Source organism: Heptranchias perlo, chromosome 30 (assembly GCF_035084215.1).
Source record: "Heptranchias perlo isolate sHepPer1 chromosome 30, sHepPer1.hap1, whole genome shotgun sequence".
Taxonomy (NCBI): Eukaryota; Metazoa; Chordata; class Chondrichthyes; order Hexanchiformes; family Hexanchidae; genus Heptranchias; species Heptranchias perlo.
The window spans coordinates 26,029,455-26,056,995 of NC_090354.1; the positions used below are offsets into that span (position 1 = coordinate 26,029,455).

At 45.9% G+C, this 27,541-nt stretch overlaps 1 protein-coding gene and 1 pseudogene across 7 annotated transcripts in view; one reads left to right on the top strand and one right to left on the bottom strand.

Annotated features, from left to right (window-relative positions):
- The window catches only part of LOC137300008 (unconventional myosin-Id), a 496,111-nt gene that overhangs the window by 219,157 nt on the left and 249,413 nt on the right, over positions 1–27,541 (top strand). For all 7 annotated transcript variants that reach the window (XM_067969090.1, XM_067969092.1, XM_067969091.1 and 4 more), the window contains 2 exons: positions 5,363–5,529; positions 18,656–18,863. In XM_067969090.1, coding sequence (XP_067825191.1) covers positions 5,363–5,529; positions 18,656–18,863 — 375 coding nt within the window. The remainder of the gene's footprint in view (positions 1–5,362; positions 5,530–18,655; positions 18,864–27,541) is intronic.
- LOC137300051 (5,6-dihydroxyindole-2-carboxylic acid oxidase-like) lies at positions 16,026–17,614 on the bottom strand (annotated as a pseudogene).

Consider the following 27,541-nt stretch of genomic DNA (forward strand, 5'->3'; position numbering starts at 1 on the left):
CCTCAAAAAAAAAACCCTCCCTTGACCTTTCTATCCTTGCAAACTACTGCCCCATCTCCAACTTCCCTTTTCTCTCAAGTTCTTGAATGTGTTGTCACCTCGAAAATCCGTGCCCATCTTTCCCGAAACTCCATGTTTGAATCCCTCCAACCACATTTCCGCCCCTGTCACAGTACTGAAATGACCCTTATCGAAGTCACAAATGACATCCTATGTGACTATGACCATGGTAAACTATCCCTCCTCATCCTTCTCGATCTGCCTGCAGCCTTTGACACAGATGATCACACCATCCTCCTCCAAAGCCTCTCCTCCGTCGTCCAACTGGGTGGGACTGCACTCGCTTGGTACCATTCTTATCTATCCAGTAGTAGGACCCCATCAATATCCTGGGGTCACCATTGACCAGAAACTTAACTGGACCAGCCACATAAATACTGTGGCGACAAGAGCAGGTCAGACGCTGGTTATTCTGCGGCAAGTGACTCACCTCTTGACTGCCTAGTCGGTAGTGTGATGGAATACTCTCCACTTGCCTGGATGAGTGCAGCTCCAACAACACTCAAGAAGCTCGACACCATCCAGGACAAAGGAGCCCGCTCGATTGGCACACCATCCAGCACCCTAAACATTCTCTCCCTCCACTACCGTTGCACCGTGGCTGCAGTGTGTACCATCTACAAGATGCACGACAGCAACTCGCCAAGGCTTCTTCGACAGCACTTCCCAAACTCGCGACCTCTACCACCTAGAAGGAAAAGGGCAGCAGGTGGAGGGGAACACCACCACCTGCACGTTCCCCTCTAAGTCACAGACCATTCTGACTTGGAAATATATTGCCATTCTTCATCGTCGCTGGATCAAAATCCTGGGCCTCGTGTGAGTGCCTTCACCACACGGATCAAGAAGGCGGCTCACCACCACCTTCTCGAGCACAATTAGGGTTGGGCAATCAGTGCTGGCCTTGCCAGCAATGCCCATTTCCCATGAATGTATTAAAAAAAATGTAAAAGCAAAGTGACAAAAATGCAGTTTAGAGCATCTGAAAACGAAATGATATATTTTCTGTGTGACCATCAGAACAGATTCCAGCATTTTTCTTTTTAATTTTGATTCGATATTTAATTGCCTCTTGTCTTCCTTTGTCTCCTCCCCCCCCCCCCCCATTTTTATTCCCTCACCACCTCCTCCAGCTCCTTCTCATCCCGCTCCTCCTCTCTCATGTCCTCTCTCTCCTCTCTTCCCCTACCTCTCTTTTCCTCCCTTTCCATCTCCTTCTTCTCTGTTCCTCTCCTTCTTTCTCTTTCCCCTCCTCCTCTTGCATCCCCTTCTTCCTCTTGCATCCCCTTCTTCCTCTTGCATCCCCTTCTTCCTCTTGCATCCCCTTCCGCTCTCCCCCCTTCTTCCGCTCTCCCCCCTTCTTCCGCTCTCCCCCCTTCTTCCGCTCTGCCCCCCTTCTTCCGCTCTGCCCCCCTTCTTCCGCTCTGCCCCCCTTCTTCCGCTCTGCCCCCCTTCTTCCGCTCTGCCCCCCTTCTTCCGCTCTGCCCCCCTTCTTCCGCTCTGCCCCCCTTCTTCCGCTCTGCCCCCCTTCTTCCGCTCTGCCCCCCTTCTTCCGCTCTGCCCCCCTTCTTCCGCTCTGCCCCCCTTCTTCCGCTCTGCCCCCCTTCTTCCGCTCTGCCCCCCTTCTTCCGCTCTGCCCCCCTTCTTCCGCTCTGCCCCCCTTCTTCGGCTCTGCCCCCCTTCTTCGGCTCTGCCCCCCTTCTTCGGCTCTGCCCCCCTTCTTCGGCTCTGCCCCCCTTCTTCGGCTCTGCCCCCCTTCTTCGGCTCTGCCCCCCTTCTTCGGCTCTGCCCCCCTTCTTCGGCTCTGCCCCCCTTCTTCCGCTCTGCCCCCCTTCTTCGGCTCTGCCCCCCTTCTTCGGCTCTGCCCCCCTTCTTCCGCTCTGCCCCCCTTCTTCCGCTCTGCCCCCCTTCTTCCGCTCTGCCCCCCTTCTTCCGCTCTGCCCCCCTCTTCCGCTCTGCCCCCCTCTTCCGCTCTGCCCCCCTCTTCCGCTCTGCCCCCCTCTTCCGCTCTGCCCCCCTCTTCCGCTCTGCCCCCCTTCTTCCGCTCTGCCCCCCTTCTTCCGCTCTGCCCCCCTTCTTCCGCTCTGCCCCCCTTCTTCCGCTCTGCCCCCCTTCTTCCGCTCTGCCCCCCTTCTTCCGCTCTGCCCCCCTTCTTCGGCTCTGCCCCCCTTCTTCGGCTCTGCCCCCCTTCTTCGGCTCTGCCCCCCTTCTTCGGCTCTGCCCCCCTTCTTCCGCTCTGCCCCCCTTCTTCGGCTCTGCCCCCCTTCTTCGGCTCTGCCCCCCTTCTTCCGCTCTGCCCCCCTTCCGCTCTGCCCCCCTTCTTCCGCTCTGCCCCCCTTCTTCGGCTCTGCCCCCCTTCTTCGGCTCTGCCCCCCTTCTTCGGCTCTGCCCCCCTTCTTCGGCTCTGCCCCCCTTCTTCGGCTCTGCCCCCCTTCCGCTCTGCCCCCCTTCTTCCGCTCTGCCCCCCTTCTTCCGCTCTGCCCCCCTTCTTCCGCTCTGCCCCCCTTCTTCCGCTCTGCCCCCCTTCTTCCGCTCTGCCCCCCTTCTTCCGCTCTGCCCCCCTTCTTCCGCTCTGCCCCCCTTCTTCCGCTCTGCCCCCCTTCTTCCGCTCTGCCCCCCTTCTTCCGCTCTGCCCCCCTTCTTCCGCTCTGCCCCCCTTCTTCCGCTCTGCCCCCCTTCTTCCGCTCTGCCCCCCTTCTTCCGCTCTGCCCCCCTTCTTCCGCTCTGCCCCCCTTCTTCCGCTCTGCCCCCCTTCTTCCGCTCTGCCCCCCTTCTTCCGCTCTGCCCCCCTTCTTCCGCTCTGCCCCCCTTCTTCCGCTCTGCCCCCCTTCTTCCGCTCTGCCCCCCTTCTTCCGCTCTGCCCCCCTTCTTCCGCTCTGCCCCCCTTCTTCCGCTCTGCCCCCTTCTTCCGCTCTGCCCCCCTTCTTCCGCTCTGCCCCCCTTCTTCCGCTCTGCCCCCCTTCTTCCGCTCTGCCCCCCTTCTTCCGCTCTGCCCCCCTTCTTCCGCTCTGCCCCCCTTCTTCCGCTCTGCCCCCCTTCTTCCGCTCTGCCCCCCTTCTTCCGCTCTGCCCCCCTTCTTCCGCTCTGCCCCCCTTCTTCCGCTCTGCCCCCCTTCTTCCGCTCTGCCCCCCTTCTTCCGCTCTGCCCCCCTTCTTCCGCTCTGCCCCCCTTCTTCCGCTCTGCCCCCCTTCTTCCGCTCTGCCCCCCTTCTTCCGCTCTGCCCCCCTTCTTCCGCTCTGCCCCCCTTCTTCCGCTCTGCCCCCCTTCTTCCGCTCTGCCCCCCTTCTTCCGCTCTGCCCCCCTTCTTCCGCTCTGCCCCCCTTCTTCCGCTCTGCCCCCCTTCTTCCGCTCTGCCCCCCTTCTTCCGCTCTGCCCCTCTTCCGCTCTGCCCCCCTTCCGCTCTGCCCCCCTTCTTCCGCTCTGCCCCCCTTCTTCCGCTCTGCCCCCCTTCTTCCGCTCTGCCCCCCTTCTTCCGCTCTGCCCCCCTTCTTCCGCTCTGCCCCCCTTCTTCCGCTCTGCCCCCCTTCTTCCGCTCTGCCCCCCTTCTTCCGCTCTGCCCCCCTTCTTCCGCTCTGCCCCCCTTCTTCCGCTCTGCCCCCCTTCTTCCGCTCTGCCCCCCTTCTTCCGCTCTGCCCCCCTTCTTCCGCTCTGCCCCCCTTCTTCCGCTCTGCCCCCCTTCTTCCGCTCTGCCCCCCTTCTTCCGCTCTGCCCCCCTTCTTCCGCTCTGCCCCCCTTCTTCCGCTCTGCCCCCCTTCTTCCGCTCTGCCCCCCTTCTTCCGCTCTGCCCCCCTTCTTCCGCTCTGCCCCCCTTCTTCCGCTCTGCCCCCCTTCTTCCGCTCTGCCCCCCTTCCGCTCTGCCCCCCTTCTTCGGCTCTGCCCCCCTTCTTCGGCTCTGCCCCCCTTCTTCGGCTCTGCCCCCCTTCTTCCGCTCTGCCCCCCCTTCTTCCTCTCTTTCCCCCCCCCTTCTTCCTCTCTTTCCCCCCCCCTTCTTCCTCTCTTTCCCCCCCCCTTCTTCCTCTCTTTCCCCCCCCCTTCTTCCTCTCTTTCCCCCCCCTTCTTCCTCTCTTTCCCCCCCCCTTCTTCCTCTCTTTCCCCCCCCCTTCTTCCTCTCTTTCCCCCCCCCTTCTTCCTCTCTTTCCCCCCCCCTTCTTCCTCTCTTTCCCCCCCCCTTCTTCCTCTCTTTCCCCCCCCCTTCTTCCTCTCTTTCCCCCCCCCTTCTTCCTCTCTTTCCCCCCCCCTTCTTCCTCTCTTTCCCCCCCCCTTCTTCCTCTCTTTCCCCCCCCTTCTTCCTCTCTTTCCCCCCCCCTTCTTCCTCTCTTTCCCCCCCCCTTCTTCCTCTCTATCCCCCCCCCTTCTTCCTCTCTATTTACACCTCTTTCTTTCCCTCTTTATTTTGACTTCCACTTTCTTCAGTATTTACATTAAATTTTTGCGCTCTATGCTTCTCCCTTTCCCCAGTTTTTATTTGCCAATTTATTTTCTCCAATTCTTTCCTAGTTGTGTTATGTGAGCTTTCTTTAAGTCTGGTACGTTAATTTATCCCTTGTTTCAATCCATGCCACAAGGGCAATCTAATGACATTATCAGGAGTTTAAATTATTTTACAGCTTTGATTCTAGCAAAATATTTCCTGTAATGTGGTGATTGAAAGGTCTTTCCCAAGTTTAACCTCAGATTCAATTTCCAGAATGCTTAATGTTATTCCCTGAACTCCTGGTAAATGAATTATATGTGTTAAATTGTACAGTTTGTTAGATGCACTTTATTTTGATTTTTGTGTGCATTACTGTCATGACATTTGCATACTTCAAGAGTCCATTTATTTGTCTGCACATTGAAATCACTGGAGGATATTCTTGGTACAGTGAAGGGTAACGGTGGGTTTGTGAAATTCTTGTACTATCCCACCTTGAACTGAGAAAAACACCCAGGAGCACAATTATCAACTTCCAAACACTAGGGGTGTTTCTGGAGACAGCATTCGATGCTACACAAGCACTGGTGGGTGCAGGTGGTGAGAACAATTTGAGGTAATTATTTAAGAGCATCACAGAACACTCAAGCATATTGCCTTTAGTGCAATTGTTCCTTTAGTTTATTGGCACCAATGCATTAAGTGGTACCTAAAGACAAAACTGACCTAACTGATTCACATTTTTAAGGTACTGTAGCGAGGCATCTGCACACAATTTCAGTAGCGCCCAATCGCACCTATAATATAAAGTTCGCTGCCCACAGTAGCATCGGAAGTGTTTTCTACATTATATATGGCAATTTATAGATGGCCTTTTCTCTCTGGTAGGAGCCCTACTATGTCCGTTGCATCAAGCCCAATGATCAGAAATCTCCGCTGCTGTTTGATGAGCGTCGCTGCCAGCACCAGGTGGAATATTTAGGTTTAATGGAAAACGTGCGTGTTCGAAGGGCTGGATTCGCTTACCGGCAGACTTATGAAAGGTTCCTTCAGAGGTAAAGATTTATGATCAAAACTGATATATGGTAAGGAAAGAAAGTGTAACTAATTATACAATAGCTATAATGTTGTCATCATTTCTGTTAAAACATCAAACAATGAGTAATGAAAACTTTGGAATTGATGTTTGTAACCTCCAGCCCTACAACCCTCCTCCAATTCTGGCCTTTTGCACATTCCCGATTTTCATCGCTCCACTACTGGCAGCCGTGCCTTCAGCTGCCTCGGCCCTAAGCTCTGGAATTCCTCCTCTTAAACCTCTCCGCCTCTCTCCTCCCTTAAGTCGCTCCTTGAAACCTACCTTTTTGATCAAGCTTTTGGTCACCTGTCCTAATATCTCTATGCGGCTCAGTATCAAATCTTGTCTGATAACACTCCTGTGAAGCACCTCAGGGTGTTTTCACTGTTAAAGGTGCTTTATAAGTGCAAGTTGTTGTTGTTTAATGTTGTATAGATTAGGACTGTGTGGAAGCTCTAGTATCAGAATATTAGACACTCAGCCAGGTGGCTTCCATTGGATCCCAGCCTTGATTAACATTTAAGTTAGTTATCCTGGGGTCCCAGGGAGTAGTAGTCAAGCTGAAACCCACCGCTTCTGAGCATTTTTTACATTTGCCTGTGTGCCCTCAGTCATGTTGGAACATCCTTTCCTGTGCTTACACACTTGGGACCCAGGAAAAGTCAAGTCCAGGATGCAGTCAGAGGCATGGAGTTTAGCTCCTTCATATTATTATGCGCCATTGGCAGCAAGTGTACCTCATGCCTGCTGCAGACTGCACACTAACAAATGTAAAAGTGCCTGTCGACTTGGTTTTCCTTTGTGGGCACTTTTCAGCTGAGGCACTAGATGGAGCTCTTTGTTCTCTGCCTCTAAAGGGAGTCAGAACTGGAATGACCTCCAGAAGAGCTCATTCTGTCAGCTGGTCATGGAATAGTGGAGTTGACAAGACATAGACCATCCATGACTTGCTTCTTTTGCTGAATAAGGAAACTTGCCTGCCACTGTCTGAAATGGGTTTGGGAATTTGAATCGGGTATGAGATCAAGCATATCCTGGAAAAAGAGCATTAAATGCTGCAGAGAAGAAACGAAGATATGATGTAGTTGAAGCCACTGCACGTACTGTGATGTTCACTTGGGGCATGACGTTGAAACAATGTGAAGAAATTGCTGGCCCCTGCTGATCTGCTGCGCCACGTTGAAGAAAACAAGTGTACTGAGGTGGCAAATGCCTGCTTTATGGTATAAACTAGGTGCTGACATCCAAAAAAACCTACTGTTACTGAAAAGTTTGTGAAAGCAATATCACTTGCAATGTAACTTCTAACTGACCTGGATTGGTACTAAGACGGTATTGCAGCACAGTACTCTCAGTATCTGTCTTGCCCAATGAGAGGTTGCTGGGATAGGAGGTGTTGATTGACATGGGAACAGGAGTAGGCCATTCAGCTTCTCAAGCCTGCTCCGCCATTTAATTAGATCATGGCTGATCTATACCTCAACTCTATTTACCTGCCTTGGCTCCATATCCCTTGATACACTTACCTAACAAAAACCTATGGATCTCAGTCTTGAAAGCTCCAATTGTCCAACATCCACAGCTTTTGGGAAGAGAATTCCAGGTTTCTATTACCTTTTGTGTGAAAAAGTGTCCCCCTATTTCCTCCCAAATGGCCTAGCTCTAATTTTAAGATTATGTCCCCTTGTTCTTAATTCCCCCATCAGACACTCCCAGAAGCGGTCACACTGGATATTGATCAGATCCTTTATTTTTCTTCTGTCCTAACATCGAGGCATTGGGGATATTTGTAGCTCTCCAGATGAGATCAGCTCCCTCAGCACAGTCTGAGGTATCACCTGGGATTTTCCTGGTCTGTATGATTCAGCTACTCACTGGAAAAACCCACTGAGTAATCTTAACTTTCCGCCAATAATCAATACATTTCTTTGAGAATAGGCTGAGTTTTGAGTTATAGCAGCTTATGCAACTTTTTTCACCCATGAAACATGCACTGTTGGGCTGCTTAAATTTTTAAAAAAAGAAAGATCGATTTTGCATTTATATAGCGCCTTTCATGACCTCAGGATGTCCCAAAGTGCTTTACAGTCAATGAAGTATTTCTGAAGTGCAGTCACTGTTGGAATGTAGGAAAATGCGGCAGCCAGTTTGCGCACTGAGTCCCACAAACAGCAACGTGATAATGACCACTTAACCTGGGTTTTATTTAAGTGATGTTGGTTGAGAGATAAATATTGGCCAGGACTCAGGGGAGAAATTCCTTCTTGTTCTTCAGTAGTGCCATGGGATCTTTTACATCCACCTGAGAGGGTAGACGGGGCCTCGGTTTAATGTCCCATCTGACAGACAGCACCTCTGACAGTGCAGCATTCTCTCAGTACTACACTGGAGTGTCAGTACTCTGATAGGGACGTGATTAATTCATTTATCGTCAGACTTTTATGTCATTTCAGTCTTGTTTGATAGAACCCCAAGCACCTTTCTAATTGCTCCCACCAAAAGAAATGCTTCTATAAACTGCTCTTAATCATAAAATTCACATTTCGAAGATAATTTAAATACATGTAGAACATCCATAACATCTCTGATTTTTTTTTTCTTCTTCACTGCTGTCCCTTGCAGTCTTGTACCATGATAAAAATTATTTATTTAAGCTTTACATTTGCTGAGGATTTACTTTGTTAATCTAGATGATTTTTGAAGTATTCAGCCAGTTGTTTTACAGAATGCCCTCTATAAATATTTCATAAGGCTTTTTTTTTCCCCCTCACGATGTTCAGTCCTCATGAGTTACATGTCTGGCTGTTTGAGATGGCCAGGTGTTTACAGCCCTGTTGGATTTTTGGTAAACGAGGATGAATCTGTTAGCTGTGTGCTGTCAGTGGCTGTACTGCTAATTATCGCCTCTTTTTTGAGCCAGAGCTGTGTCATTGCACAGCAGGGTGGAACCCGATTTATTCCACTGAAAAATCAGTGAATTGTAAATACCATCCATTAGCAAAACCAGCTCTTCATTTTGAAATAGAGATAATGGGCCTGCTTACCTTTATTTTTACCCAGTTTGCTCTGCATTTCTCTTGAAGGCAATTTTTTTCATAGGTCAACAATTCAGTTCCTTGAGCCTGTTCCTCCATTCATTTAGATCATGGCTGATCTTCACCTGACCTCCATTTTCCCACCTTTGCTCCATATTCCTTGATACCTCCCTAACCCATGCTCCCCACCACCTAGAAGGACAAAAGCAGCAGGTGCATGGGAACACCATCCCTCACCAGCTTCTCAAGGGCACGCTAGGGTTGGGCAATAAATGTTGACCTTGCTAGTGACGCCTATATCCGGAGAATTGTTAATTTAAACACCCTTACCTAACCAAAATCTATCAATCTCAGTTTTGAAAGCTCCAATTGACCCAGCATCCACAGCCTTTTGGGGAAAGAGAGTTCCAAATTTCTACTACCCTTTGTGTGAAAAAGTGTTTCCGGATTACAATCCTGAATGGCCTGGCTCTGATTTGAAGATTATGTCCCCTTGTTCTGGGTTCCCCACCAGAAGAAATGGTTTCTCTCTATCTACCCTATCAAATTCTTTCAACATTTTAAACACCTCGATCAGATCACCCCTCAATCTTCTATACTCAAGGGAACACAAGCCAAGTTTATGCAACCTGTCCTCATAATTAACACTCTAAGCCCCAATGCCAAAATTGCCAGCAACTGGCCAGGTATCCAAGTGAGTGTTGGCAGCCCATTAAACCATGAGGGGAGATCACAGCCAGATACTCACCTGATATCCACACACAGCACTTTCCAGCAGGGGCAATGGACAGCGATCAGGATCCTGGAACACTGGCTGATGTTTTATTTCCCATTAGCAAGCATTCCTTTTGTAATTTCTTCAAATTATATAATTATTGTGAATTGGCTGTTTGAATTTAACAATGCATGACAAGATTATGGAACAATTAATATAATTTTCAATAAAACATTTAATGGGTATTAATAAATACATGTTAAAGGTTAGGAGTTCTGTCAGTCTAACTGTAAAAATAAGGCTATAAATCTTACCTGAACTTATCTTTTTTTTAAAAAACGTAATGATACGTGTTCATGGTAGTGTGTGAAATATGGAGCACCTTCTTCCTTATTTTCTTGTGCCTCCTCTCCCTTCCACCAGATGTACTTCCATTAAAGGCAAGGAATGCATAAGGATAAGGTCAGAATTAAAATCCACCCTTGACCTATTAAGTCCCATGCTCATCTATTCAATCAGCCAACCCTTCCCCATATGGATTTCTGTTTACTTTTAATCCTGATTTGAAATGCAAGGTAATAATCTTTCAGCTCCTGATTCACGCAGGTCGAAACTCCTTGAACTACTGACTTTTCTACAGAAAGCAGTTAAACCCTCACCACCTATACCAAGAAATAATTGCGAGCACCCTGCCTATAGCTGTGTATATTAACATCACTCCAAGTTGTCTAAAACTCCCATCGCCCACATTACTTTCCCTAATCCCCAAGACCAGTTGTAACATTCCTACTGCCCCACCTGAAATCAGCTAATTTAACACAGAGCTGAGATAAAACCTCAGCCCTCCTTGATATGTACGGCTAAACTACTTGGGATAAATAACTGAGCCACAGGAGAGATCCGGGAAAGTATCCTTTAACATCGCTTGACAAGTGCTTCTGATAGTACAGACCCCAACATTTACACCATCCGTGCTTATCATGGATAGCCGCCTATGTCGGGCAAATGGCGCTAACCATTTGTCTTTACTATAGGCATCAATTACAAAGGCGCCACTTAAAGCGTATTATGTGTGCTGACTATTTTGTGCAGTTCAGTACGTGCCGATTTAAAAGCGCTGCTGATGTCAGGCAAAGTCAGGTCTTCTAGAAGTTTCAATCAGCTGTTTGCACTTTCAACAACTACGGGAAGCAGTCGAAAGTTGAAGCTGCCCGAAGTCTCCTTTTTCCGACTGCCTTCCATGGTTGTTAACAGTGCGAACAGCTGATTGAAGCTGCCCAAAGTCTCCATCAGCTGTTCACACTGTTCACAATTCCAGGAGGCAGTAGGAAAGTGGAGACTCCAGGCAGCTTCAATCAACTGTTCGCACTGTTAACAACTCCGGGAGTTATTTCATTCCTACAACCTATTACGGTTTTACTGTCCATTGCATATAGCGGGCAAATAGCGTTAGCACTAACACACCTGTTATATACGGTGGGGACTGTATTCATTTTTTCATGTTAATTTGTCCAAATGCAAACAAGAAGAATACTAAGATTAAGTTAGCACCTATGGTTTCACGCTGCTTAGTAGAATAAAAACTAAGTTTTTAGCACTGAGTATTGATGCAGATCTCTGTCTGCATTCACTCTGATGCACGTTCTAAACTAAAATATGACCATTCACTCTTGTTAATGTTGTCTACTAAAATGCATGTTCGCTTAATGTTACAAAATACACTGATCCAGTGTGTTAATTATTATGGGAATGCTGTATTATCAAAAAATAATGAAGCAGATGGTGCTCTGTGTCACCACTACACGGGCTGCTGGGATGCATTAACAATATGTTCTAATACAGCGTGGAATAATTGTATGTTATTGTTGTCATAATGGCCTGTTCAAGTCAGCAAGCCGTGCAGGTCAATTCTTCAAGATGCTATTTTGGAGTGAGTTTGGACTCATCAGTAATGTGATTCTATTGCTTTTGTTTTGGCTTTCTATCTTTGAGTTTAAAATATAAACCCCACTGGTTTGGAAGAATCCTGAAAAGATGTGAGGACCCTTCTCTACTTTCATGATTCCGCCTTTATTTTTCGCTTCCGGTTTTCTCCCCTTATGTCCTGAAGGCATTTTCGGGGCCACAGATCCCCCGCCCTCCAATACTTTGCTGAAGCTGGTCATGTGTGAACCGAGACTGAGAATGTTGGCAGCCTATATGACAGCTTGAATCTGCTTTTGTTCTTACCCACCATACCCTTATTCATGCTTTCCAGGAGAGTGCAACCCTGGCTATTTTTTAATTTCTCCTTACCAACACGATGCGAAGGCTGACTGAATCACGCCTGTTACCGTCCAAGCTGATGTCAGCAAACACAGGGCAGCCTGGGAATTGAACTTGGGACCTGCTCATCTATATGGCTTGGCCCCATTACCTGTGACTAGACCATTGGGGGGGCCTGAATCAGTTCTGCATTCATTACAATCAGCATTAATTTAAACAATTTTACAACACCAAGTTACAGTCCAACAATTTCATTTGAAATTCACAAGCTTTCGGAGGCTTCCTCCTTCCTCAGGTGAATATTGTGGAAATGAAATCCTCGAATCCTTCGCATTTATAAATCACAGAACAATGCCTGGTGATTACAGATAGTCTTTCCAACTGCCCGTTGCCACAGCAATCACAGTGTGCAGACAGAGAGGTGTTACCTAAAAGGCCACCGAATATACAAACCACCAAACAAAAACAGAGAGAGAGAGGCAGAAACAAACATAGAAAAGACAGCAAATGACCCGTTATATTAAAAACAGATAACATTTGTTCGCTGGTGGGGTTACATGTAGCGTGACATGAACCCAAGATCCCGGTTGAGGCCGTCCTCATGGGTGCGGAACTTGGCTATCAATTTCTGCTCGACAATTTTGCGTTGTCGTGTGTCTCGAAGGCCGCCTTGGAGTATGCTTACCCGAAGGTTGGTGGCTGAATGTCCTTGACTGCTGAAGTGTTCCCCAACTGGGAGGGAACCCTCCTGTCTGGCGATTGTTGCGCGGTGTCCGTTCATCCGTTGTCGCAGCGTCTGCATGGTCTCGCTAATGTACCATGCTCTGGGGCATCCTTTCCTGCAACGTATGAGGTAGACAACGTTGGCCGAGTCACAGGAGTATGAACCGTGCACCTGGTGGGTGGTGTCCTCTCGTGTGATGGTGGTATCTGTGTCGATGATCTGGCATGCCTTGCAGAGGTTACCGTGGCAGGGTTGTGTGGTGTCGTGGACGCTGTTCTCCTGAAAGCTGGGTAATTTGCTGCGAACGATGGTCTGTTTGAGGTTGGGTGGCTGTTTAAAGGCGAGTAGTGGAGGTGTGGGGATGGCCATAGCGAGGTGTTCGTCGTCATTGATGACATGTTGAAGGCTGCGGAGAACATGGCGTAGTTTCTCCGCTCCGGGGAAGTACTGGACGACGAAGGGTACTCTGTTGGTTGCGTCCCGTGTTAGTCTTCTGAGGAGGTCTATGCGATTTTTCGCTGTGGCCCGTCGGAACTGTCGATCGACGAGTCGAGCATCATATCCCGTTCTTACTAGGGTGTCTTTCAGCGTCTGTAGGTGTCCATCGCGTTCCTCCTCGTCTGAGCAGACCCTGTGTATTCGCAGGGCCTGTCCATAGGGGATGGCCTCTTTGACATGGTTAGGGTGGAAACTGGAAAAGTGGAGCATCGTGAGGTTGTCCGTGGGCTTACAGTAGAGTGAGGTGCTGAGGTGCCCGTCTTTGATGGAGATTCGTGTGTCCAAGAAAGAAACTGATTCTGAGGAGTAGTCCATGGTGAGCTTGATGGTGGGATGGAACTTGTTGATGTTATCGTGTAGTCTCTTTAGTGATTCCTCGCCGTGGGTCCATAGAAAAAAATGTCATCGATGTATCTGGTGTATAGTGTTGGTTGGAGGTCCTGTGCAGTGAAGAAGTCCGGCTTGAACTTGTGCATGAAAATGTTGGCGTATTGGGGTGCAAATTTGTTCCCCATGGCTGTTCCGTGTGTTTGGGTAAAGAACTGGTTATCGAAGGTGAAGACATTGTGATCCAGGATGAAGCGGATGAGTTGTAGGATGGCGTCTGGAGATTGGCTGTTGTTGGTGTTGAGTATTGATGCTGTCGCAGCGATACCGTCATCGTGGGGGATACTGGTGTAGAGTGCCGTGACGTCCATCGTGGTGAGAAGTGTTCCTGGTTCAACTGGTCCGTGTGTACTGAGTTTTTGTAGGAAGTCTGTAGTGTCGCGACAGAAGCTGGGGGTTCCCTGTACGATGGGTTTCAGGATGCCCTCGATGTATCCAGAGAGGTTCTCACACAGGGTTCCGTTGCCTGATACGATAGGACATCCAGGTGTGTTGGCTTTGTGTATCTTTGGGAGGCAGAAGAAGTCTCCCACGTGGGATGAGAGTGCGTAGGATGCTTTGAAGGTCTGGATCGAAGGTCTTGATCAGTTTGTTGAGCTGGTGGGTGTGTTCTTTGGTCGGATCTGCGGGTAACCGTCTGTAGTGTTCCTGGTTGTCCAGTTGTCGGTATGCTTCTTTGCAATAGTCCGTTCTGTTCTGTATGACGATGGCTCCTCCTTTGTCCGCTGGTTTGATGACGATGTTGCAGTTGGTCTTGAGAGCGTTGATGGCGTTGCGTTGTGCTCGGGTGACATTCTGGACTGTCTTCTGAGTGCGTCTGATGAATCTGGCATTGACGCATTTCCTGACAGCTTGAGCATACATGTCAAGCTGAGGGCAGCGACCCTCCGGAGGAGTCCAGTGTGACTCTTTCCTCTTCGGTTGCATTATTTTAGACCAGGTTGTTATGTATTACAAATAAACTAGTTGAAGTTTTTTTTTACCTAAGAAAGGATATACTTGCCATAGAGGGGGTGCAGCATAGGTTCACCACACTGATTCTTGGGATGGCAGGAATGTTGTATGAGGAGAGATTAGGTCAACTAGGCCTGTATTCACTAGAGTTTAGAAGAATGAGAGGGGATCTCATTGAAACGTATAAAATTCTGACACAGCTAGACAGACTGGATGTATCCCCTGGCTGGGGGGTCTAGAACGAGGGATCACAGTCTCAGGGTACGGGGTAGGACATTTAGGACCGAGATGAGGAGAAATTTCTTCACTGAGGAGGTGAACCTATGGAATTCTCTACCACAGAAGGCTGTCGAGGCCAAGTCACTGAATATATTTAAGAAAGAGCTAGATAGATTTCTCGACACAAAAGGCATCAAAGGGTATGGAGAGAGAGCGGGAATATGGTATTGAGATAGAGGATCAGCCATGACCATTTTGAATGGTGGAGCAGGCTCGAAGGGCCGAATGTCCTACTCCTGCTCCTATTTTCTATGTTTCTATGAAAGTAAACTCATGTGGCCTGTTGCCAAGGAGATCGCTCTATATGTGCATGGCAGATTGAAACAGTGTTCTAATAAGTTGTGAAGTAACAGACCAACAGATTTGCTGGAGGTTCTTCTTTTTCCTTTCCTTCGATGTTGCCGTCAATCCTGGATTTAAATTGCTCACTCATGAATGTTAGAGAGTCCAGCATTTAAGCCTTAAATTAAATTTGCACATCACCAAAGTGTATATTGTGTTAATTAAGTATTTGTTAGGCTGGCTGCTGAGGGAATGCTGCACTGTTGGAGATGCCATCTTTCAGATGACACGTTAAACCGAGGCCCCTCTACCCTCTGCTGATTGTAATGAATGCAGACTTGATTCAGACCTCCCCCCCCCCCCCCCCTCCAATGGTCTAGTCGCAAGTAAAGGGGCCAAGCCATATAGGTGAGCAGGTCCCAAGTTCAATTCGCAGGCTGCCCTGAGTTTGTTGACATCAGCTTGGGCGGTAACAGACAATAAAAGATCCCACGGCACTAATTGTAGAAGAGCAGGAGCGTTCTCCCCAGTGTCCTGGACAATATTTACCCCTTCAACCAACACCTAAAAGAGATTTATCTGGTCATTTATCTCATTGCTGTTTGTGAGAGTTTGCTGTGTGCAAATTGACTGCCAGATATCCCACATTACAACAGTGACTACACTTCAAAAGTACTTCATTGACTGTAAAGCATTTTGGGACATCCTGAGGTCATGAAAGGTGCTATATAAATGTAAGTTCTTTTTTTCTTTTACTTTATACTGAACTTTCCATTTTTTTACATGCATCAAGCTTGAAGTTACAATATAATGGCTCTCCTCTAACAGTTTGTATAATAATTTTCCTGTGATGAGCTTAGCAGGATGGTTCTTAAAAAGTGTGAAAAGAACCAACTATTATTGTAAAGATCCCCATGCCACCAGCCCGACAGTTCAGCTCATAGAAACATAGAAAATAGGAGCAAGAGTAGGCCATTCGGGCCTGCTCCGCCATTCAAAATGATCATGGCTGATCGTCTAACTCAGTACCCTGTTCCTGCTTTTTCCCCATATCCCTTTAGCATTAAGTTTGAGGCTTATTTAACCAAGGTCTCAAATTAACTCCAATTCGTATCAATTTTAAACCCTACCAAAAGCCATGACCGCTACCATTAATGAGTCAGAAGTAATCATTTTCAGTGCAGGCCAATGATAGATGGCTTATTTCATTAAAGGCTGCAGCAGGTCATGAGATCTTTTGTCTAAACAGTCACAGGAAGTCACCCTGTTTTCTTGCTGCACATCATCGGTACGGTATAAAAGCATGAAAAAAAAATCAAACAAGAAGGAGTCAGATAGCAGACTGTGAGGCTTTTCGGATTACTGTTGATGCATCATATTATGAGTAGTGCTGACACAGAGTTTCTAAGAGAGGTTGGTTCAGTTCACTTGCAGCCAAGTTTCTTCTTCTGCGTAAAGCTAACATGGAGACCGTGAAAACAACAGCAACCAACACGAGAGCTGCCACAATCCCCACCGTTATCATTTCCAACAATGAGAGTGTACGATTTGGCCATTGAACTTCATAGGTGCAGCCAAGGTTTTCAGGTGCTGTCAAAAACATTTCTACATTGGTTACAGGAGGCCAAAAGGGAACCATATTGTACCCTCTGTTATGTCCTATGGGAGCATTTTCAAATGGAAAGATAGATAAATCTGAATTACTCCTCTTCAACCACTCATCAAATATTGCATCAGTAAATGTATGCAACAACACAAAGATAGGGTCATTTGGGGACAAGTGGGTTTGCCCACCAGTTCCATTAAGAAATAATTGTGCCAGATTATGCAAACTGCGAACTGCTGGATCATACCTTCCTGAAGGATCACTATAACCGTCCACCGTGTTTCGGAAACTATCGGTTGAATTGGAGTAGAAAGAGGATATGTCTAAACATTGTGCTACATCCTGGGCATCAGGTAGACGCTGCACCATCGGTCGAGCAACATTCCCACCTGGATTCCGCAGAATAGGGCCACCCTCAGTGCCATTGCATATAGTTCCTAGGGTATCATAGTCTTCCAAACTTTCACATCGATTGCGCCACTGGGAAAAGACAGAGTTAGGACTTAGGAGAGTAGGGTCAAAATTGCTTCTGGCTCCCATTAGGTCATCCCTGCAGATGTCACAGGTGTTTCCTCCAGTGGCAAAATTCCAGTATGGGAGTGCAAAGGTGGGGTCCTGCAGCATCACCTGCATGTCCCGCTCCAGCTGCAGCAGGTGGTAGCGGTGCCAGGTGAGGAAAGCGGGCCCCTCGTGGGAGAAGTCGACGCCGCCGTCTGTGCGACCGCCTCCCAGGCAGGTCTTGCTGACGGAGTAGTAGTGAGTCCAGACGAAGAGGTTGTAGATGGAGATGTTGTCGAACTGCGGCTCCGGCCGTCGGGCCCGTACAGGTCGGCGAGGTGGCGGGTGGCCACCACCAGGTCGGGGTGAGGGGTGAGCTTGGCCAGGTGGAGGGCCCTCACCAGGCGCCTTTTCTCCTCGGGGTTGAGGCGGTGCACGTCCCGCTGGACCAGGCACGGGGCCGGCCGCCGGCAGTCGGGCCCGCTCCAGCCGCAGCGGCACAGGCCGCAGTTGTGGCCGTGGAAGTTGGCAGCGTAGCGGCAGCTGCGGTTGAAGAAGCGGAGCGGCCAGCGCTCGCGGTCGTCCAGGCTGTCATGCAGCCAAGCTTTCCCTCTCTCGGGTGTGAGACCTGAGCCGGTGAATAATTCATCCCCAATACCTCAATTACAGTAGAAAATGGGACCCAGATCAAGGCATCTTTCGGCTTATGTTTGCCACTGTAAAGAATATGATTCCAAATGACCACGTTTAAACAAACCCATCTTTTTGGGGCTTACAAAAGTCGATGACAGACAATGGAACTTTTGATTTTGCTTTCATGCCACTACAAACTCTGGCTGTAGCAAAACCAAAGTCACAACCAGAAAGACTAATGACTGTTCCCTCCTCTCTTTTCCACCCCCCCCCCCCCCCCCCGACCCCATCCCACTCCACCAGTGTTGCAGATGAAGTAATGTTGGGGTTGATATATGGCTGCTCAATCTAACAGTACAAAATAGACCAAATAAAAACTTTAGAATGTGCATTTTAAAATTATCCGAGATGAACAGGAACTTGGGACGAGAGGTGGCAAAATAAGTCGACTCCAGCCAATAGTTTTCTTTCCCATTATGCAGAGGTAATCATCGGTGCTAAAGGAGGATTGCTGCATTAGGGCTGGGGTGTCCTAACTATGGCCCACAAGACGACCTAGGTCTTGAAGCCTTGGCAACTCGGTACTATTTGAGCTTATAGTCCTGTATGAATTTCATGGAGCTGTTACTTATTTCTGAATAAATCCTAACTCAGCACACCACGGTCATACATATTGGGATATATGAAAATCATTGGGAACATACTGAGTTGAACTTTATACGTGGCCTGTCAGCCTCCAACAAAAAGCTTGGACGCTCCTGCATTAGGTTATGGGATGTCTGTGATTTTCCTGTAGACGCCGGTATAATTCCTTTCTGTTCTGCCAACAACCCCGAGGGTCAGGTTTGTAAGACAGCAGCCCACGTTACCTGTGTAACCCCCACTTGAACTGAGTGTACGTAAAAGCCTACCACTCTGCCATGATGCTTTGGTGAGTCAAACTTTGTGCCACCCAAACAAAAATATGTTGAGATTGAAGTGTTATTTGGTGTCAGACACAAGAGCAAACCAATAATGAAGGGAGAATTATGGCATGCTCCCTTCATATTGACTGGTGCATCTTCATCGTTCGACTATGGGAAATGCATCATTCCTAAATGAAGCGATTACAAGCTGAAGTATAATTGTAGATGAGTTTTTATGCATTGAAATTCATTAGTTCCTTTGCTGTTTTCTCATCCTTGAAATAGACAGTCATAAGCGCTCCCTTTCTCTCCACCTTTCCAGGTATAAGATGATTTCAGAATTCACGTGGCCAAATCATGACATGCAATCTGATCAAGAGGCCGTGAAGAAGTTGGTGGAGTGCTGCGGGTTTCAGCACGATGTGGCTTACGGGAAGACCAAACTCTTCATTCGGACTCCACAAACGTTGTTCTCTCTGGAGGATCGCCGAACGCAGATGATTGAAAGGATTGTCCTCTTCCTACAAAAGGTAGGAGCAAGAGATGTTAGTGCAAAACACCTCATCAACCATCAAAGAGGAAGGAGATGATAATGTAATTCTTCAAAGATAAGAATAGTAAAAATTATATTGGACATGATGATGGAGCATAACAATCCAATTATTTTTCTTGGAAGTTACTTTGTAAAGGGTTTATAGCAAGGCCATCACAATGATTATCTTTTATCACTTTGAGACTGTAGGAATTTGAAGATCCTCTGTGTGATATTTGTGACACATTGGGTGACACACTCACTTTAAATTGCTCTGTTTGCTATTTTAACGAAAGCTGCTTTTGGGGGAGGGGGATATCTGTGCCACCAGTTCCCAACCATTGGGTTGGTCCCAGGTGCACAATACCCCAGTGCAAACTTGCCGGCTCACTAAGAATGGCCTCTGTTGTTTTTACCGGGTCTTTCTGGTAGCTGATCTTCGGGAATTTAGCAAGTTTACTTTGGGGTTGTTGTCAGATGCATGAACGCTACATGTCAGTGACCAGAGTAAACATCCCTCCAAGGTCCGTGTCAAAGCAGCTGTAGTTTTAAACCCTTTTACAATAATTTTAAAATAAACCATACGTTACAAATATTATACAACAGAATTTCAAAAATGTTTTTAATCTTTACATTTTGTCATGGAGTGAAGCGGAATAGAGGCAGAACGAATATACACCTGTGAAGTGCAGAGCGAGTTCCGCATTCTCCGTCTCATTAAAACCAAAAGGGCGCAATACTGAGAATTAAAGCTGACGTGATACAACTAGTTTGTACATTTAAGAAAGAGGTTTGAACTGGCAGTACAGAGGGAATAGGAAGACAGAGGAGCACTAAGGTTATCAGACACCATCTGATGATAAAGTTGAACCTATTGTAAACACTATTATCATGAATCCCTTGTAACAAACTTGTCTCTCTGATTCAAGTACAGGAGTCTGAAATGTGATGACATGAATCTTTGAGAAGATTTTGCTAGGTGCTGCATACTTGTAATCACAGTGGTTGAACATCTCCTTGACTGCCAAATGCTTTGTAATCTGCGCTATTTTGCATGAGAGCATGCAGACTAATTTCCTGTAATTTTGGACCTGCAATATCAACATCCATTGTGATCTTACACTTCCGACATTACACGTGCATTGCTCATCACAAAAAAACAACTCACCGTAAGGCAATGCTGGGCATTGTTCACAAACAGAGAGAAGAAAATACAAATAAATCTATTGTAACTGTTCTCCAAAATAACAGATGGCCAAGGGCTGGCTTGCAGACGTCCTTGGGAGTCCATTCTTAATTTTAAGCTTTTGTGTCACAGCATCTTGAATAGCTGCTAGTCTAAAACCAACTGGGAAATGCATTCAGGTGTACAATGCACACCGGCTGGATTTCCTGTGTGGGATGAATTTGATTTAATACCCAGTATATGTATAAAAATCAGGTAGCTATTTTGACTGTAATTCATCTTTTATAATTGTCAGGGAACCAAGGAATTCAATTGAAGTCCTCCAGATTAATGGTATCAGCACAAATACCGTTTAAAAGCTGCCAAATTGAAGCTGAATTTCTTGTTGCCTATTGTTCTCTCAGATTGGCAATTACAGTTTACGTGGTTCCCAAGACTTAGCTTACCCAGTACTACGCTAACAATGTTTATATCTACAGAATTAAATGATTCTGTTTCACACTGTGCGCTAATACAAAGGCGGGGATACTGAGATCTAATTACTAAAAGGGATTGTAAATTCAGCGTGGGCCTCTTTTCTTAATGTACTCTGGACCAGCTCAGTTTAATTTAGCACTTCTATTAAGTCATTGTGTATTGACTCTAAGATTGCTGTCAGATTAAGGGAAAGGTAACTCTGAACACAACCACTGTCCCGGATGGTTAGGAAAGTCGTGCCTAATATTTAGCATTAGCTGGCTTGAGGGTTTTTATTTCAGCAGCCCCTGCTTACTTGGCTGTATTTGCTGACTCAGAGACTTGTCTGGCTCCCTTATCCCTTCCCTGCTGCTCCCTGTGATCTCCTCTGATGGCAGCTCCAATGCTGTGGGAAACAGAGAGAAAGAAAGAGAGAAAGAGAGAAAGAAAGCTGTTGGAGGCAAAATGGTAAGAAAGAAGGAAGGTGAAAAGTAAGAGAGCGTAAAACACGTGAGGAAGAAGACAGACTAAAATAAGGAAGGAGAGAGTGGGACAGGGAGAAATGATTGAGGGAGGAGAGGCAGATAGAGAAACAGAAATGAAGGAGGAAACTTGAAACTATCAATATGCTTAGCTACAGGGGCATGAAAGGCTGAGAGTTATTTTGTCAGGGCATGGCCCAAAAACTGTTGAGAACCACTGAATCAGGTAGATTTGGTCAAATTTATTGTCAGGGATGGTGGTTGGTTGAGCGACTGTTGAGCAAAGACATGCAAGTGGGCCTCTGATATCCTTACCATTGTTTTATTGATGTGGAGATGCCGGTGATGGACTGGGGTTGACAATTGTAAACAATTTTACAACACCAAGTTATAGTCCAGCAATTTTATTTTAAATTCACAAGCTTTCGGAGACTTCCTCCTTCCTCAGGTAAATGTCGACATTTACCTGAGGAAGGAGGAAGTCTCCGAAAGCTTGTGAATTTAAAATAAAATTGCTGGACTATAACTTGGTGTTGTAAAATTGTTTACAATTGTTTTATTGGTGGTTGTGGCTATGCAGGTAGGTGCTGTCACTGTGTTGTGCATTCTTATTGTATTGAAATCATGATAACTCACTTATACTGCTGACTCATTCTTCCCCAGCATCTCTAAGCTATAGAAATTCTTACCTTCCTCAATCCTCGCTTCCGCTGAAAATTACAAGCTTTTAAAGCTTAGTGTTACCAAATTACCGCTGCTTAATTTGTGCAGTCTTCCTCCCCAGCCTTTTCAACCTTGTATGTTTTGCAGTATGGACCTTGGCCCTTCACCTAAGTTTCTCGTTAAAAGCAACTTGGACCCCACCCCCTTTTTGCAGTTTAAACACATTAGTTTGCTTTTACAATGAATGCTGCAGAAATGCTGGAATGACCTAACTTGTGATGAACAGATATGCTCCTGTGAAGTTGGTGCTTCAGCTATTTGTGAGCTCCTCCAATTATTTAGCCTGGTCCCTCTTGCTACACATCATTCCAGCATATCTGCTCCATTCAGTGCTGAACTCCTCTTCAACCACATTTATCAATATAATTATGTGCTAAATACAAGAAACCAAAAAGAAATGGGAGCCCCAGGCCACATAAGAATTGAGAGGAAGTTAGCTGAATAAGGAGTTTATTTATTCTGTGGTCATCAATGACAATGAATCTGATCAATGAAAATATTTATTTATACCATCAAGACCTGCCTAGAGCAGTACAAGAAACATCTACTCGGCAAACTATGATGTTTAATGTTTACTAGTAACCAGGGGCACCACACTCTCTTTTCAGCGATGTTATTATGATTTTAAAGCTTAAGAAATGTGGTCCCTTAGTCATTTTGCATCTCCGCAGGATCGCGCACTGGCACCTTTCTTCTGCCTGTGCCAATCAATACACTGATCTTGCTTCCTCTCACTCAGCCCTAAACAACCCAGATTGCTGCTTGCCCCAGATTTCCATGTTTCCCCATCGTTATTTGTAGGTGTTCTTTTCTTCCCCTTATTCTTGTATTAACCAGCTTTTTGAGAATTTCTTAAGAATTCATTTCTGCTTATGGTTAATGTTAAAAGTCAATCAGTTATCCCCTCCCCATTCTCTCTCATGTCATGACATCCTACTCTGCCTCTCCCTTTCTCTGGGACAAAGGAATAAACATTGTATTATGAATTTCACGTGCAACATAATATACAAGCACGTGAAATCATGAGGCATTTTCCCTAAACATTTTTTTTAATAAAATGCTGCTCCCTCTACCGAGTATAGTAGCAGTAAAGTTTAATATATGAAATTAATGTTGTTCAGTTTCTGCCGGCCTTCATTCTTTCTTCCTTCAAGGAGAGAAAAAGTCGATTCTGTCCCATCCATAAATTATGGAAAACCAATGGAAACTGTCAATACTCTGCAGCCTGACTCAAAGCATTTTATTAACGATCAGGGGCGTACCTGGCCGCATATTATCAAACTGCACATGGTCCAAGCAAATAAAGGAGAGCGGCATTGCTGCGGGAAAGAGTCTATAGAGGGACATGTATATAGGTCTCCTTCACAAATGGAATGAACATTTGTGATGCTTCTAAAGCATTGTATCTAATACATGTACGACAGGAAACCTGCATGTGATGAGAAATGTCTTCATTGGCTGTGACCTCTGTTTGTTGCACATTACAGAGTAATATGTACTAGTTGCTCTCCTAAATGCTTCGGGGCTGTTGTCATGGTGCTGGTTTTATCATCAGGGTTTGATCGTTGATGATTTAGTCAAGCAATGTGCATATGTGCTGGTTGTTAGGATTTTACTTTGGTTTATTGAGCTCTATTTCAGTGTCATGACGTTTGGTTTTTTTCCTCTTCTGTTGATGCTTAACAGCAGACGAGGAGCAGCAATTGCTGTGGTTACAGTTAGTGGCCACTAATGGTGAGCATAAGTGCACAAGTTATATTTTAATTCCTCCATTTTCTCCCTTATGCTCCTGAAGGCAGTGACTCGTGCTGGGATAAAGTTTCATCTAAGTGACCATTGTTAATGTGAGGCTCAAGACGGTGCTTCTCGGTAGGCTGTACGGTTGGGATGGGGCATGTATTGTCTTCACCCAGTGTCCATGTGAAGCACTTTCCAGCAGAGCTCACTGTACAGTGATCAGGAGCAGGATTATGGTGGATTCATTCTATTTCTTTTCTCCCTCCCTTCCCTGGCCCAGGGAAATTGAGCACAATTGTACTGCGACTACCACTATCCTGGCTGAGATCAGATAACTCAGCACAGACCAGGGATCAAACCTGGAACTGGTCTGTACAGCATAGTAGCATAACCGATGTTTAATTTACCCACTGTGTAAGATGTAAATTGTTCAGAGTGGCCCATTAATGATCTGGGCGTAAGTGTTTACAGCATGGAAAATTGCTAAAATCAATAGTGAGCACTGTGCTGTGCATAAACAAAAGCCGAAAATGCTGGAAATAACAACAGATCAGTCACCATTTGTAATGAGGAACTGATGTTTAGCACTCTGGGTGCAGACCTTTCTTCAACACCGGGATCTGCTGTTCGTTGCCAGCAGTTTTTGCTTTTGTTTCAGATTTGCATTTTTTTTTCCTTTTCAAAAGAAAATTCGTGTTGTCTGGCTATCCAAGAATAGATAAACTAGTACAGTGCAGTTACTCTGTTTTTAAATTTTAAAAAAATGGATTATTTTCAAATAATAAACAATAGTTTAAATTTTGCCTGAATGCTTGTGTTTCTCAGTGGACTGTTTGAACAAACCATGGCATTTTAAAAAGAAAATTATGAATTTAAGTTGAGTTGAGGGAATGTACTTTTACTGTTTATCTTCCAGTCTTTGTGCATTTCATTTCAATTCAATTCCACTTCGGCTGCCATGTTGTGACCTTCCTTTCCATTTTTTTGTTTGTGCTTTCTGCACGTCTTGTGTTCTGCATTATTCCTTGTTCACTTCTGCTGCTGTAAGTCTACTTCTTCCTATCTTTAAGATTATGCATCTATTTTAATTCGCTTTTTTAAAAATCAGGTGGATTTGGCCCTGTACATGTTTTGATTTTTCTTGCGCTTTTCTAGGGACCGGTTAATTAGAGATATTGATTCCTTTGTGGGAACGAGGAACACGTTGCATTTTTACTGCAAACCTCTGAGAACATCAATATTGGAACAAGAAAAGCCCATCAAGGCCACTCCTACCACAGTCCATGCCTCAATCACAGACTTCTCCCACGCTCTCTATACTCTCTTTCTAGCCCTCAAGTGAACTGAGCAGTTTTATTAATATATCTACAATGCTCACAATCTCTTTTCTTGACAGGTATTGACCCAGTTTCTAGTCAAAGATATTGATTGACCTAGAATTTTCTGGTAGTCTGTTTGACAGATCAGCTATCCTGTGGGAGAAGAACATTTGTCCTAACTTTTAATGTTACCTGAGGCTTGTGAATTTTGTAATTGAGTCCTTTATTTCTGTTATCTCTGTCCGTGCTTAAAAAAAAAAGGAAAGAACTTGCATTTATATAATGTCTTTCACAACCTCAGGATGTCCCGAAGCACTTTACAGCCAATGACATAATTTTGAAGTGTAGTCACTGTTGTAATATAGGAAACGCAGCAGCCAATTTGAGCAGAGCAAGGTCCCTCAAAAAGAAATTTGATAATGACCAGATCATCAGTTTTAGTGATGTTGGTTGAGGGATAAATACTGGTCAGGACACCGGAGAGAACTCTCTTGCTCGTCTTCGAAATAGTGTCAAGGGGTCTTTTATGTCCACCTGATATATCTAAACTTTACCTAAAATCTAAATGAACAAAAATGTTTTAATGTTTAGTGTGAGCCTGTTGTCCAGTCTGATCTGCTTTTCGAAAGTTTACTTGGGCTGTTCTTGAAAGCTTGTAGTGAATGATCACTAACTTTTTGATGAGGGTACTCTCACAAATGTTGCAGCACATTCTATGTAGTGATGGGTTTGAAGTTCCCCATAAGGCATGCTCTCGTTCTCAACCAGGTCATCATAGGCAGTTGCTTGGAAGTTTACCTAGGACCACAGGTGAAGGTGACATGGGTCACAAGTGACCTCTGGGCCATATTATGAGTGCCACTGCAATAAACCTTAACCATTCTTTTATATCTTCCACAAACACTTCTACAAGCTGCTCCCTTTCAAGCCACCCCTCGATATTTTGTAGGGGCCAGAAACTGAGAGAATATATAGCACAACTGCAGAACAAGCGTTTTGTAGTGATGGCAGAGGATATTGCAGGAAATTACTTTGAGGTTTGATGCTCTCACCCAGTTGCTCAAGTGTCCACTCAATATATACTGCCCCTGTTAAATGTGGGTATCAACAGCTATTTCAGATAGCTACTCTGTCATTGCTACGTGCTTTGGGCTTCTTTTTCCAACTAGCTATCGATCTTAAGCCAGTTGTAGTGGAGTGATGGTGGCCTCTCAGGATGTGCCACTTTTTCAAGATTGCTGCAAGACAAGTCATGCAGAACTGATGAGCAGAAAAAACATTTAAACCCTTTCATTGATGGGAGAGCATTCTATTGATTCAGAATTTCTAACCTTGTCCTGAGCACACCCCAGGGAGAAAGGTGGTAATAATGACATTTCCACAGTTTGTGAGTTTTCTTTATATCCATCAATGAATATTTTAACCCTTTGCAAATATTTGTGCATTTTGTAAATAGACTGAAGTCTGCATATTTTTCGGTAAACACAAAAATAAATTAATTGAGTTTCACATGTTTCTGATATCTATTTGTAGCATTGTTAGTTATACAACAACAACTTGCATTTATATAGTGCCTTTCACATACAAAATGCCCCACAGTGCTTGATAGAAAAATAATAACGGATACCAAGCTATGGGAGAAAGGTTAGGATAGGTGTCCGAAGGCTACATGAAAAAGATAGGTTTGAGGTTTTTAAAGGAGGAGAGAGTTGGAGGGGTTTAGGGAGGAAGTTCCAGAGAGTGGGGCCAAAGCAACTGAAGGCTTTGCCGCCAATGGTGCGGCGTAGGATGGGGAGATGCACAGGAGTCTGGAGTCAGAGGATCAAAGGGTGCGAGAGGGGATCCAAGGCTCAAGGAAGTTGCTGACATAGGGAGGAGCGAGGCTGCAGAGGGACTTGAAGATGAGGATAAGGATTTTAAATTGGAAATGTTGGGAGGCAGGGAGCCAGTATAGATCAGCAAGGACTGGAGTAACAGGCGACCTGGACTTAGTGCGGATGGAATGCAGACAGCTGCGATTGGGATATATTGGAGTTTATGGAGGATGGACAATGGAAGCCCGGAAAGGAGTATATTGGAGTAACTAATTGTGAAGGTGACAAAGGCAAAGGATCAAGGTTTCAGCAGTGAAGGGTGGGCAGTGTTGCAGAGGTGGAAGTATGTAATCTTGGTCATTGAAGGATGTGGGATTTGAAGCTCAGCTCAGGGTCAAACAAAACGCTGAGGTTGCGCGTGGTTTTGTTCAGCCTGAAAGATGCCAGGGAGGTGGATAGAAATGATGGTAAGGGACTGGGCACTGAAAATGATGGCTTTGGTCTTCCTAATGTAGTGGGGCTTTGATATTTTTTTTTCCGCTGCCCAAACTGCAACTCTCCATGTTTATGTTAGCAGTAATGTAGAAATAATTCAAATTAATATTGAAATGAATGAGTTACAAAGTGATCAGGGAGTATTGGTGGCAACTGCACTGGTACGGTAGCATAATGGTTATGTTACTGGACTAGTAATCCAGAGGCCTGGACTAATAATCCAGAGTCATGAGTTCAAATCCCACAATGGCAGCTGGGAAATTTAAATTCAATTAATTAAAATCTGGAATTAAAATACTAGTATCAGTGATGGTGGCCATGAAACTACCGGATTGTTGTAAAAACCCATCTGGTTCACTAATGTCCTTTAGGGAAGGAAACCTGCTGTCCTTACCCGGTCTGGCCTAAATGTGACTCCAGACCCACAGCAATGTGGTTGATTCTTAATTGCCCACTGAAATGGC